This window comes from Castanea sativa, chromosome 3 (genome assembly GCF_040712315.1).
Source record: "Castanea sativa cultivar Marrone di Chiusa Pesio chromosome 3, ASM4071231v1".
NCBI classification, from domain to species: domain Eukaryota; kingdom Viridiplantae; phylum Streptophyta; class Magnoliopsida; order Fagales; family Fagaceae; genus Castanea; species Castanea sativa.
Genome location: NC_134015.1, coordinates 26,567,970 through 26,580,309, shown reverse-complemented (window position 1 = coordinate 26,580,309; position 12,340 = coordinate 26,567,970). Strand labels below are relative to the sequence as shown.

The 12,340-nt window shown below is 43.8% G+C and overlaps 1 protein-coding gene across 1 annotated transcript; it reads left to right on the top strand.

Moving 5' to 3' along the window:
* The first annotated feature begins 9,527 nt into the window (after window positions 1-9,527).
* On the top strand, window positions 9,528-11,110 carry LOC142628755 (zinc finger BED domain-containing protein RICESLEEPER 2-like). The gene is made up of 3 exons (XM_075802796.1): window positions 9,528-9,703; window positions 9,847-10,482; window positions 10,717-11,110. Exons 1-3 carry the CDS (start codon window positions 9,528-9,530, stop codon window positions 11,108-11,110), a joined length of 1,206 nt encoding a protein of 401 aa, XP_075658911.1.
* Window positions 11,111-12,340: the final 1,230 nt, after the last annotated feature.

Here is a 12,340-nt window from a genome sequence, read left to right as displayed (position 1 = left end):
GAAGGGAGACCCCAACAAGCGTAATAGGAGCAAAATCTGCCGTTTTCATAGGGACCATGGGCATGATACGGACGAGTGCTTTGACTTGAAGCAAAGCAGGATAGAAAATCTCATTAGACAGGGAAAATTGAGGAGCTTCCTTGGACGAGTCCAGAGAGATGAGAAAATGAAGGCCAAGGTGGAAGAATCATCACGCCCCCCACTAGGAGAAATAAGGGTAATTATGGGAGGAAGCTCGGCGGTACAATCGTCCAAATCAAGGAAGACATACCTGAGGGTGGTGCAGAACATCCAACAGTCTGGACGACCTCCTAGAACCACGGAGGTAGACCAACGGGCATTACTTTCACGGACGAGGAGGCGGGACGAATTCACCACCCACACGATGACGCGATAGTCATTACACTACTCATCTCGACTACACGACCGGGAGGGTATTGATTGACAATGGCGGCTGCGGACATTCTCTACTACCCCGCGTTCCAACAAATGAAGCTAGGACGAGATCGGCTTCGACCGGTGAACTCGCCGTTGGTTGGATTCGGAGGAATGAAGGTGCAACTGTGGGCACCATCACGTTGCCGGTGGTTGTCGGGACGTATCCACGCAGATAACCAAGGAGGTGAATTTCCTTGTTGTTGATTGTGCATCGTCATACAATGCAATCATTGGGAGGCCAACTTTGAACAGCTGGAAGGCGGTAACCTCCACCTACCACCTGTCCGTCAAATTCCCGACCGAGCACGGAGTAGGACATGTACAAGGAGACCAGCTAGCTGCCAGGGAATGCTACCTAGCCATGCTGGCCATGGACGAGCACATGCAAGCGATGAATATAGAAGGAAGAAGGGTCGTGGCTGAGCCCACTGAAGCATTAGAGGACGTCCTTTTGGACGATGACCATCCCGAGAAGTCTACCAGAGTTGGGGCAAGCATGGAAGAGGGGGCAAAGCACGCTTTGGTTCGATTTCTGAAGAAAAACCTCGATGTCTTTGCATGGAGTCATGAGGACATGCCTGGCATTGATCCGAGCGTCATTACCCACAGCCTGAACGTGTGTCCCTATTCGAAACCAGTGCGTCAAAAGAGAAGAGTTTTTGCTCCCGAGCGAGACAATGCCATCAAGGAAGAAGTGCAGAAGTTGGTCGCCGCGAAGTTTATCCGAGAAGTTCATTACCCGGAGCGGTTGGCGAACGTAGTCATGGTCAAGAAAGCCAATGGCAAGTGGCGGATGTGCGTGGACTTCAACGATCTCAACAAAGCTTGCCCCAAGGATAGCTATCCATTGCCGCGCATTGACCGGTTAGTGGACTCGACGGCGAGGTCACGGGATACTTAGCTTCATGGATGCTTTCTCGGGGTATAACCGGATTCGGATGAATGAAGCGGATCGGGAGAAGACCTCATACCTCACGAGCCAACGGATGTATTGCTACAAGGTTATGCCCTTCGGTTTGAAGAACGCAGGGGCGACTTACCAAAGGCTGGTTAACCATATGTTCCGTCCTCAAATCGGGCGAAATGTGGAAGTTTATGTGGACGACATGCTGGTGAAGAGCCAGGACGAGGATAAACATCTTGACGACCTTCAAGAGACTTTTGATACGTTGCGACGGTACCACATGAAGTTAAATCCGAGCAAGTGTGCCTTTGGGGTTTCATCGGGTAAATTCTTGGGGTTTATGGTGTCGCACAGAGGAATTGAGGTGAACCCAGATAAAATCCAGGCGATACTGAACATGGAGCCACCAAGAAATATCAAGGAAGTCCAGTCTCTTACTGGACGAGTCGCCGCCCTCAACAGGTTTGTATCAAAAGCCACTGACAGATGTTTACCTTTCTTTAAAATCCTTAGGAAGGCTTTTGAATGGACGGACGAGTGTCAGAAGGCCTTCCAGGACTTGAAGGCGTATCTAATGACAACCCCGTTGTTGAGTCCGTACTGTACACGGGGAAGAGTTGTACTTGTACTTGGCAGTGTCCCCACACGCAGTAAGCTCAGCGTTGGTCCGAGAAGAGGGGAGAGTCCAGAAGCCGGTCTATTACACAAGCCACGCGATGAGAGGGGCAGAAGGACGGTACCCGATGATGGAGAAACTAGCCTTCGCATTAGTCACGGCTTCCAGGAAGCTGAGACATTATTTTCAAGCACACGTCATCAACGTCCTGACAGACCATCCCATAAAAAAGGCGATGAGCAGGTTGGAAGCCGCTGGACGGTTAATACAGTGGGCCGTTGAGCTCAGCGAGTTCGATGTCAGGTACCTCCCGAGGAGCGCAATAAAAGCGCAAGCATTGGCAGATTTCATTGCAGAATTCACCCCCAGTAAGGACGACTTGAGCAAGGACGAAGGAAATGAAATGTGGGAGGTAAATGTAGACGGATCGTCCACACTGTATGCAGGAGGGGTTGGAATTGTACTGAAGTCCCCTGAGGGTGACAAGCTGGAGTATGCGGTCCGTCTGCAGTATCCAACTACCAACAACGAAGCTGAGTACGAGGCTCTACTCAAGGGGTTGGAATTGGCCAAGTCCTTAGGGGCGGAGTCGTTAGCAATCAGAGGAGACTCTCGGCGGTCATTAAACAAGTAAATGGGATGTGTGATGTCAAAGAAGATCGAATGAAGAAGTAGCTTATCAAAGTGAAACGCCTTGGCCGGAAATTTTCAACTATAAGTTTTTTTCTAGTTCCCGGGGCGGAGAACGGCGAAGCGACGCCTTGGCAAAAGCCGCCTCGGCGAGAGTCATAGACGAGTTTGACGACGTCCGGTACATGCCGAGCATAGACATCCCTGACATACAGCAGATAGGAGAAGAAGAAAATTGGATGAGTCCAATAATAATCTATCTCAAAGAGGGGAGGCTTCCAGAAGACAAGGATGAAGCGAGAAAGTTAAGGGTCAGGTCGGCCAAGTATGTCATCATAAATGAGGTGTTGTACAAGCGAGGCTTTTCTCAACCCTACTTAAGATGCTTGGCTCCTGACGAGTCAAACTATGTTCTGAGGGAAGTTCATGAAGGATCGTGTGGAAATCATTCAGGGGCAAGATCCCTTGTCCATAAGATCGTCCGTGCCGGCTACTATTGGCCAACAATGCAGGCAGACGCTAAAGCCTATGTCAAGGTATGTGATCAATGCCAGCGTTATAGCAATGTGCCCGGACGGCCGTCCGAGTATCGGACCCCAATGATGACGGCCCCATGGCCCTTCGCACGGTGGGACTGGATATCCTAGGTCCTTTTCCCGTAGGAGTCCGGCAAATGAAGTTTTTGGTGGTAGGAATAGATTACTTTACCAAGTGGGTAGAAGCCGAGCCTCTTGCGGCAATCACTCGACGAACGTGAAAAATTTCGTATGGAAGAACATCCTATGCGGGTTCGGAGTACCCGGGGTATTAGTATCGACAACGGGCGTCAATTTGACAACGCACCCTTCAGGGACTTCTGCAATCATTTTGGCATCAAGAATCACTACTCTTCACCCTCCCATCCACAAGCAAATGGGCAAGCAGAAGTAGCAAACCGATCCTTGCTGAAAATCATCAAGACTCGGCTTGAAGGGGCAAAAGGGATATGGCCAGACGAGCTACCGGGTGTTCTTTGGGCCTATAGGACGACCGCACGAACTCCAACAGGAGAGACCCCGTTCAAACTAGCCTATGGGAGTGAAGCTGTCATACCAGCGGAGGTCCACATGGCTAGTCACCGAGTGATGGAGTACCAGGAGAAAGACAACGGGGAACAACTTCGCCTCGACCTCGATCTTATCGATGAGGTAAGAATGGATGCGGAACAAAGGACGGCAAGGTACAAAAATCTCATGGTCAGACAGCATGACGCCATGGTGAAGCCCAGACGGTTCGGTATGGGGGACCTTGTCCTCAAAAGGGTCTCCTTGGCAACCAGGAATCCAGCACATGGAAAGCGGGACCCAATTGGGAAGGACCCTACGGGGTAATGCTGCAAAAGGCGGGGGTCCTACTACTGGAAGCCTGGACGGGCGGAAGTTAGGGCATCCTTGGAACGTGGAACATCTGCGAAGGTACTATCAGTGATGAGCGGGGACGAGGGAAGTCAGTGGCAAAATTTCAGTTGTGATTTGCTTGTTTGCTTCTATTTACTTGTGCTTTTACTACTATTATGGTGTGTTATGAATAAAAGTGCACTAGTTCTTAAACTTCTGCACTACTTACAGACTAGCTTATGAAAGATGATGCTATGTACTTGATATCTTAATAAGGCACTAGCTTATAAGCGCGTGCCAAGTTTGTGAACAATGTTCATGTAATAATATGGTTTGGATTTCTTATGTACTTGAATTCCAGTTTCCTTGATAATATCCACGGACGAGGCAAAAGCCTTAGACAAATAAAATCTCGGGACGAAGGCATTCTCGTCCAAAACTTTCCTTTAAATAAGGATAAGGCAAAGAAAAAAAATGCTAAGGCCTTCTCGTCCAAAACTTTCCTTTAAATAAGGATAAGGCAAAGAAAAAAAAGGGCTAAGGCCTTCTCGTCCAAAACTTTCCTTTAAATAAGGATAAGGTAAAGAAAAAAATGCCAAGGCCTTCTCGTCCAATACTTTCCTTTAAAAAGGATAAAGCAAGAGAGAAAGGCCAAGGCCCACTCGTCTAAGAAGGAAAAGTAAGACTTAAGATATAACATTCCAGAGACGAACACTCGTCAAGACGAGAAGACATAACATTATAAACTGCTTATGAGAAAGCGAATAAAAATTGCCTAAGGGACGGGCCAAAGTAATGCAGTCGTCATCAGTCCTAAGTGGGTCGTCCATAGAAAGATTGTAGACGGTCACTCAACACTTAGAGCATAGTTTAAAGGACAATGACATAAATTATAACAAACAAAAAAGATATTCTTTAACTTGAAAAGGGTAGACGGCCACCGTCCAAAAACCCTTATAAAGTAAACAGTAAAAGACATTGTTCATAAGCTCGTCTAGAACACTCTAGACGAGGAAATTGTACTTGAATAACATTTCAGGTTCTCAGATACATTTTAAATAAAATAAAAGAGAAAAGAAGAAAACTAAACAACAATAACTTCTTCAAGGGGAAGGGGCATCAGCATTAGGGTCGTCCTGGGCTGGTCTGGTGGAAGCGTCGTCCTCAACGTTGACATCGTCTGAACCTGTGTGGACGAGAGAACTTGTAGCAGCAGCAAGGTTGAGTTTGATGACGCTAAAGTCAACTTCAGGAAAGCTGTCCATAGCGTCCATCCTAAAGTCCTCAAACCCCGCTGCATTGTTCGTGTCCATCAGGTCAGTAAACTCCTTGGACGCCTTGAACTCCTCCACCGCCTCGTCTTTAGCTTTCTTCAGAAGTTGGCTCAGCTCATCATTTTCCTTTTGAAGAAGTTCAAGACGCTCGTCCTTCTTGGCAGTGTCGGACTTCGGCTCCCCCACCAAAACCTTGAACTCCTCAACCTCGTCCTTGGCCTTGTTCGCCACCTGCGCCCACGTCCTACGGTCGTTTTTGATCTCTTCTATTCTTTTCTCTAGAAGGATCCTCGTCTGTCTAACTCGGTGGCACACTGGACGCGGCTATGAACTTGGACATAGCCTACATAAAAGAAAAGGAAGTTTAGATGATAGAAACAATGTTGGGCAAACATGGGCAAATCAAGACGAGGCAAAGATAATCACCTTGAAGAGATCGTGGACGCCGAATGCTCGAAATCTTTCAAGGACATGTTGTAGCACGCAGCCACGTCCTCGCCTTTCACGGCTTCTTGAAAACGTTCCCAAGCCGGATCCTCGTTCCCCGATAAGTTAGTAGAAATCCCTTGAGGGGGCCGGGACGAGTCAATAGCGAGGGGACTTGGACGGAGTGGCGCTTAGGGGCGTGGACGAGTCAACATCAAGGACCGGGACGGGCGGTTGGGAAGTAGGCTCGGGCCTAGCGGTTTCGGGCTGGACGACCCAGACTTAGCTTTCTTCCCCCGACGACTTGGCAGGCTAGTCAAGTCCACATGCTTGGACAAGCTCTTCCTTTTCTCGCCAGAAACAAGACGAGGTTGGGGTGGAGGCTCAGATCTAGCTGCCTCGTCGACGACTTCCTTCCCCTTGTTTCCCTTCATGGTTGCCATTCCTAAAAAAAAAAAAAAAAAAAAAAAAAAATTTCAGAAAAGACATATAAATAATAATAAAACAAAAATGGAAAAGACATGTCTTAAAGTGCAACACTCACGTCTACGGGTGGTTAGCTCGTGTGCTAAGGCGTCGACGGACGGTTCAGGGCCGAGTCCCCACTTGTGTAGACGCTTAAGGGTCACTAACGAGTGGAAGTCTCGTTCAGGATGTAGACGGGCCCTGTGGACGCGGTCACGATGGAACTTGCTCAAAGAGGGTCGTCCAACGGCTGGAAAGGGAAGAAAGAAAATAAGGTCAGACCATCGTCCAAACAAAAAGTATAATATAAAAGAAACAAAAAAGAAGAACGTGACATACCTTCTGGACGAAGGTTCCCTATGTCTCCAGTATAAGGAGCAAATGAGTCTCTACCAATCTCAACGGGATGCCCCGGAAACCGAGAGACGAAGAAAAACTCCGTCTTCCGGTTTACGTCGGACGAGGGCAAAGACTTAATCGGTCTACGGTCATTGCCCCCGGGCGTGAGCGATGGAAGCCTCGAGATTGATTTATCTCGGAGGGTTTATAGCAGTACAGGAACTCGTCCACGGTGATAGGACGGTCCCCGTCAAACACCTCCATCCATAAGACTTGCATGGAGACAACTAGTCTCCATGCGTTGGGGTTAAGCTGACACACTCCCAAGCCCAGCCTAGTTAGTAAGTCCCTAGCAAAGGCATTTAAAGGAAGTCTAAGCCCCCCTAACAAATAGGCTTCATAAACACCTATTCCAAAACGAGGCTGGCAACACCACTCACCTCGGACAGCTAGCCTAGGGTTTAGATCATCAGGAATCTGAAACCAAGTCCTAAGGGAATCTAACCTTCTCTCGTCCGTCCTCGAAGGAACCTCTAGAGCACAACTATATACGGTTTCTTGTTCGTCTAAAGGAGAGGACGGTGGGGAGCTCGTCGAGATGTCAGCCCCAGAGGCTGTCCTTGTCCTAATACTCTCTTGAAGAGTTTCTATAGGGACTCCAGGAACACCAGATGTATATTCAGTTGTGTGACCACTACTACTACTGACGTTACTAGAGGTGTCATAACTAGAGCCGTCATGATACTCGTCTATGGCCACGACCACCTTGTCGCTAGACGAGCAGGAGGCCATTGAAAACGTCCTAACACTTAACAAGGAAAACTAAAGTGAGTATAGAAAGATTACCTGGTTCTAGACGAGGGACACTAAGGACGCTGAGGATACTCTTAGACGAAGCGACGGACGAGAGTGTCAAAGCGGAAAATTTGAAAAAGTGAGAGGGGCATGAGGGAGAAACCACTATTTATAAGCATAAAAGTCTCGGTAACCGCGACGACGGACCTAATCATAAGGTGACACGTGGTGCATGCCTCGGAGGAGTAAACCGGTTGACTAACCTCCTATGGATGTGTGACACGTGGTGCGTTTTAAAATCTATTGATACAATCGCATAACTCCTGGACGAGGGGCAACTGATGTGGGATGAAAACACTCAAACCACCCAACCCGTCCATGGGCGGATATCACCTCGGCGGCCGTCCGAAGTTATCCTCGGGACGAGGGTAACGAACAAGGACGTCCGAGAGGGTGAGCGAAGTTACATCCCTCGTCCGTGGGGTGCGCACGGCCTACCGAGAAGACTCGTCCACATGGTGATCCATGGACTAGGATTTTACATTTGGAATCGACAGGTGCACACGACGAAGGAAATTCAGGACGAGGGTACCATACTTGGGAGAATCTCCGAATAAAATGTGACAATCCCTTATCCCACGCATAACGGTCATGTATCCGTTGTGAAATAGAAATGCAACTCCTGGACGGTTATGGCAGTTACGTTTCAGCCTCGAATCCAGGAGAGGTTCCCATCTCAATAACCGTCTATAAGAGCACTATATAAAGGCTGCTTCAGACAAGGCCAAGGTATGTTGAGTTTTTACTCCAAAAAAGTTGGAATTCGAATAACTTAGAGGAAAAAACTAACTTTGCCATCGGAGGATTTTTGGCCGGCAGCCCCGGTCGCCTTTGATACGCTTTTCTTTCTTTTTCAGGCCGTAGAAAGAACCAGTAGTCCTTTCAAGTCCGAAGCATCCAGCCTACTGATTTTCTTGGCATCATCAGTTAGAAAATAACCTCTTGCATGAGTACACTTTGTTCTTGAAAGGATTTTAGGGTTCAAAGAAATTTGTTCAATTCTCTTTGAAACCTAAAACCCTAATTTAGGCAGCAACACTCAGAGAAGGGATCAAAAAATGTGGGTGATTTGAGAGCCTAACACGTATGCCTCTCAGAGTGTAGAAAAAAAGTGTTGAATTATGAGGTTCAGCTAGGGATGGCAATTTAAATCTGACCCGCAGATACCCAACCCGGCCCAACCCTAATGGGCCAAATTTTACCCAGTCCGATAAAGAATAGGGTCGGGTATGGGTTTTAAAAAAAAAAAAATCTGAAGTGGGTCCGGGTTTTATAAATAAAAAAAAACTCGGAACCCGACCCGAAACCCGGCCTGGAAAAATACCCAGTTATGTGAGATTACTTAAAACCCCCCTTTTATATATATATATATATCATTCTAATTTGCAAGCCCTAACCTAAGTCACTACTCAGTACTCACTAAGGGCTTAGTCCAGCCGCCTCTTATCTCATTCCCTCACGCCTCACTACCTCAGTCACAGTTACACTTCCTCATCACGCCTCAGTGCCTCAGGCCCTCAGTCATGCCTCATCACGCCCTCATGGTCAATTTTTCTCTCTCGATTTTTTTTTTGTTTTGGTAATAGGAAATTTCTGGTGGTTGGTGTTTGTGTCAAGGAGCATTGAAGTGTTGAGGTTGCTATGAAATGTGCTTTCATATAGTCACATTGTTTTTGAATAGCCACTATGTTGAAGTGTTTCATAATTTGTTGTTGGTTTAGAGATAGTAGTCTAGTAGATGGGTGTTGCACAGCCACTGATCAAATTTGTTGTTGAACACTTATCAAAACCACTGATAAGTAGTCTATTAATTTGTAGTCTAGTAGTCTATTAATTTATTGTTGAACAGCCACTAATTAGTAGTCTAGTAGTCTATTAATTTGTTATTGAACAGCCACTGATCAAATTTGATAATTTTTCTATTATTAGTAAATGCATGATAAACAATTGTTTCTAATAAATATCATTTAACATTATGTTAAATTTATTGTCCATTAGCAATAATAATGTTGAGACTTACATGTATTTTCAGTTTATGTTGAGACATGTGTGTGCTTAGATTCTTATTATTGCTATATTGATTTATCTAGGATATTTAGATTTTTCGTTAAATTGAAAAACTAAAAATTCAACCATTTTCTGCTAATGGAAGAAATTGTTTATTGTTTTTTGTGTTTGTTGGGAATGCAGAGCCTGAAACAGAGATGGAAGACACAAACAAATCTGGTTCTTCCTCGCCAAGCGGCTCTCCCTTGAGAACCGGACGTTGTCCCTTGCCAATTATGTGGTCTCCTTTGCCTTTTTCACGATCACCCTCGCCATTGTCGCTTGGCAGCTCACCCTCAGGATCACCATCACATTTATGCCCATTAAACAACGAGTAAGTGTTTAGAATTTATAGTTAATCATGTTTAATTATATTTGGGTTGATAGAATTTGTGAATCTGTGTAATTATGAATTGGTGCCTATTAATTAATGAGTATGTGTAATAATAAATTTGTGAATATTTGTTGTGATTCTAGCTCCCAAACTTTTGAACTAATTAGGAGTCCAAAATCCCCGACGGTGGACTTAGCGGGAGAAGACTTAGAGGTAGAGGAACAAGAAGGGACAGAGGAAGAGGGAGAGCAAGAGCCTACAAATGAGGACTTGGAGTTGGATGCAAGTAGAAAAAGAAAGACTACCTCAGATGTTTGGGATCATTTTACAAGGAAGAAAGTTGATGGAAAATTTAAATCCCAATGCCATCATTATAGCAAACTTTACTTGGGTGATTCTAGCCAAGGTACAACCCATTTGCGTAATCATTTAGTAAGATGTCCACAGTTGAAGTTTAAAGATATAAGGGATATGCGACAACAAGTCTTAATTAAACAAAAAAATAAGGTGGATGGAACTATGAGTTTAAATGCTTACCAATTTGATCAAGTCAAAGTGAGGAATAATCTTGCTCATATGGTCATCCTACATGAATACTCCCTTTCAATAGTTGACCACATTGGGTTTAGAGAATTTGTGGTTTCTCTTCAACCTTTGTTTAAACTTGTCACAAGAAATACTTTGAAGAGTGACATGCTTAAAATCTATGATAATGAGAGGGGGAAAGCTTTGAAGATGACAGACAAGAATGGAAGTAGGCTGGCAATTACAACTGATATGTAGACTTCAAGTAACAAAAAGAGAGAGAGTTTATGGTCATTACCGCTCATTTTATTGATCATACTTGGACGTTTGGGTTTTAAGGTAATTTTTTTATCTATAAATTGAATGTTAAAGACTTTACATTTAGAATGTTAAAGACTTTACATATAGTAATAAATTGAATGTTTAGACTTTATGTTAAATTGAATGTTTATTGAGTTATGTTATAATTATTCATATTATTTTTCTAGGTTTGTTTATGTTCCTTCTCCATACACGAAAGATGTCCTTGCTGAAGTCCTTGTTGATTGTTTTTTAGAGTGGAACATTGATAGGAAGTTGTCCACAATAACTGCTGATAATTGTAGTACTAATGATACTATGATAAGACTTCTCTTGAATAAGCTTGATATTAGTTCTCTTATGTTGGGTGGGTCTATGTTGCATATGAGATGTGCTGCACATATTTTGAATTTGACTGTTCAAGATGAGTTGTCTCTTATTGGTGATGGTATTGAAAGGATTCGTGATAGTGTGATTTATTGGACTGGATCACCAAAAAAGAGGCAAAAATTTGAAGAAAATGCACGTCAATTACGTGTTCAATGCACCAAAGAGTTAGTCTTAGATTGTAAAACTCGTTAGAATTCAACTTACTTAATGCTTTCTACTGCATTGATTTATAAAGATGTTTTCCCGCGTTTGGCTAAACGTGAAACATCTTCATGATCATGATTGGGAGTTAGCCAAAGATATTTGTAGGAGGTTGGAGTTGTTTCATAGTGTGACTGAGTTTTTCTCTGGTCGTAAGTACCCCGCAACTAATATGTATTTTGCTTTGGTGTGTGAGTTGAAAATTGCATTGAATGAATGAAGTTTGTCTTCAAATGAGATGATAAATACGATGGCAGAAAGCATGCTTGCTAAATTTAATTTTTATTGGGCTAACGTTAGTGTTGTTATGGTTGTTGCTGCTATCTTATATCCAAGATATAAGATGAAATTATTGGAGTTTTATTATCCTAACATTTATGGTGATAATTCTAATTTGGAGATTGAAAAAATTAAGAATCTTTGTTATAATTTACTTGATGAGTATGGAGATCTAGATGAGCCCCCTGTAGATAATGAAGGAAGTTCTCATATTCCTGCAAGTACTTCAAGTCTTGCGGCACAAATGAAGTTTAGGTTAAGTGGGGCAATGTCATGTTTTGATTTGTTTGTGAACAATAGTTTAAGTAGTTCAAAGAAACATGGGAGTGCTAGAATGGAATTTGATTATTTCATTAATGAGGGACTATTGAAGAGAAGTGAAGATTTTGATATTTTGGAATGGTGGAAAAGTAATGGTCTCAAGTATCCTACTTTACAAAGGATTGCAAGAGATATTTTAGTCATACCTATCACAATTGTTGCTTTAGAATTTGACTTTAGCACTAGTGACAGACTTTTAAGTCCACACCGTAGTAGGCTACATCCCAAGACTATAGAGGCAATGATGTGTACTCAGAATTGGTTATGGAGTGAAATCAACGGTTAGTAATTGTCTAATTTCTATTTATAAAATCAAAATTGTATTTTTATATTTGCTAATTACAATTTGATGAAGTTTATTTCATTTTTTAATTCATTGTTGTTGTAGGTTTTTCAACTATGTCTGGAGATTGTGATCTTCAAACAATTCTTGATGATGGGGAGCCTAATGAAGAGGATGGGAGTTGTGTCACAGTTGTGGAGGATTAGACATTTTGTAATAATTTAGTAGCCTTTTTAATTTCTTAGACTTGTTGGATTAATTTGTTGGTTTGTAATTATTCCAAGCCTTTTGTAATTTCTTAGACTTGTGGGATTTATTTGTTGGTTTGTAATTATTCT

Bases quoted from the DNA above. Each gene is read 5' to 3' on its own strand.
- LOC142628755 (XM_075802796.1), top strand. From the start codon at position 9,528: ATGGAAGACACAAACAAATCTGGTTCTTCCTCGCCAAGCGGCTCTCCC. The intron at 9,704-9,846 runs GTAAGTGTTTAG...TTGTGATTCTAG, and splicing joins TTATGCCCATTAAACAACGA to CTCCCAAACTTTTGAACTAA. The intron at 10,483-10,716 runs GTAGACTTCAAG...TTATTTTTCTAG, and splicing joins CTGGCAATTACAACTGATAT to GTTTGTTTATGTTCCTTCTC.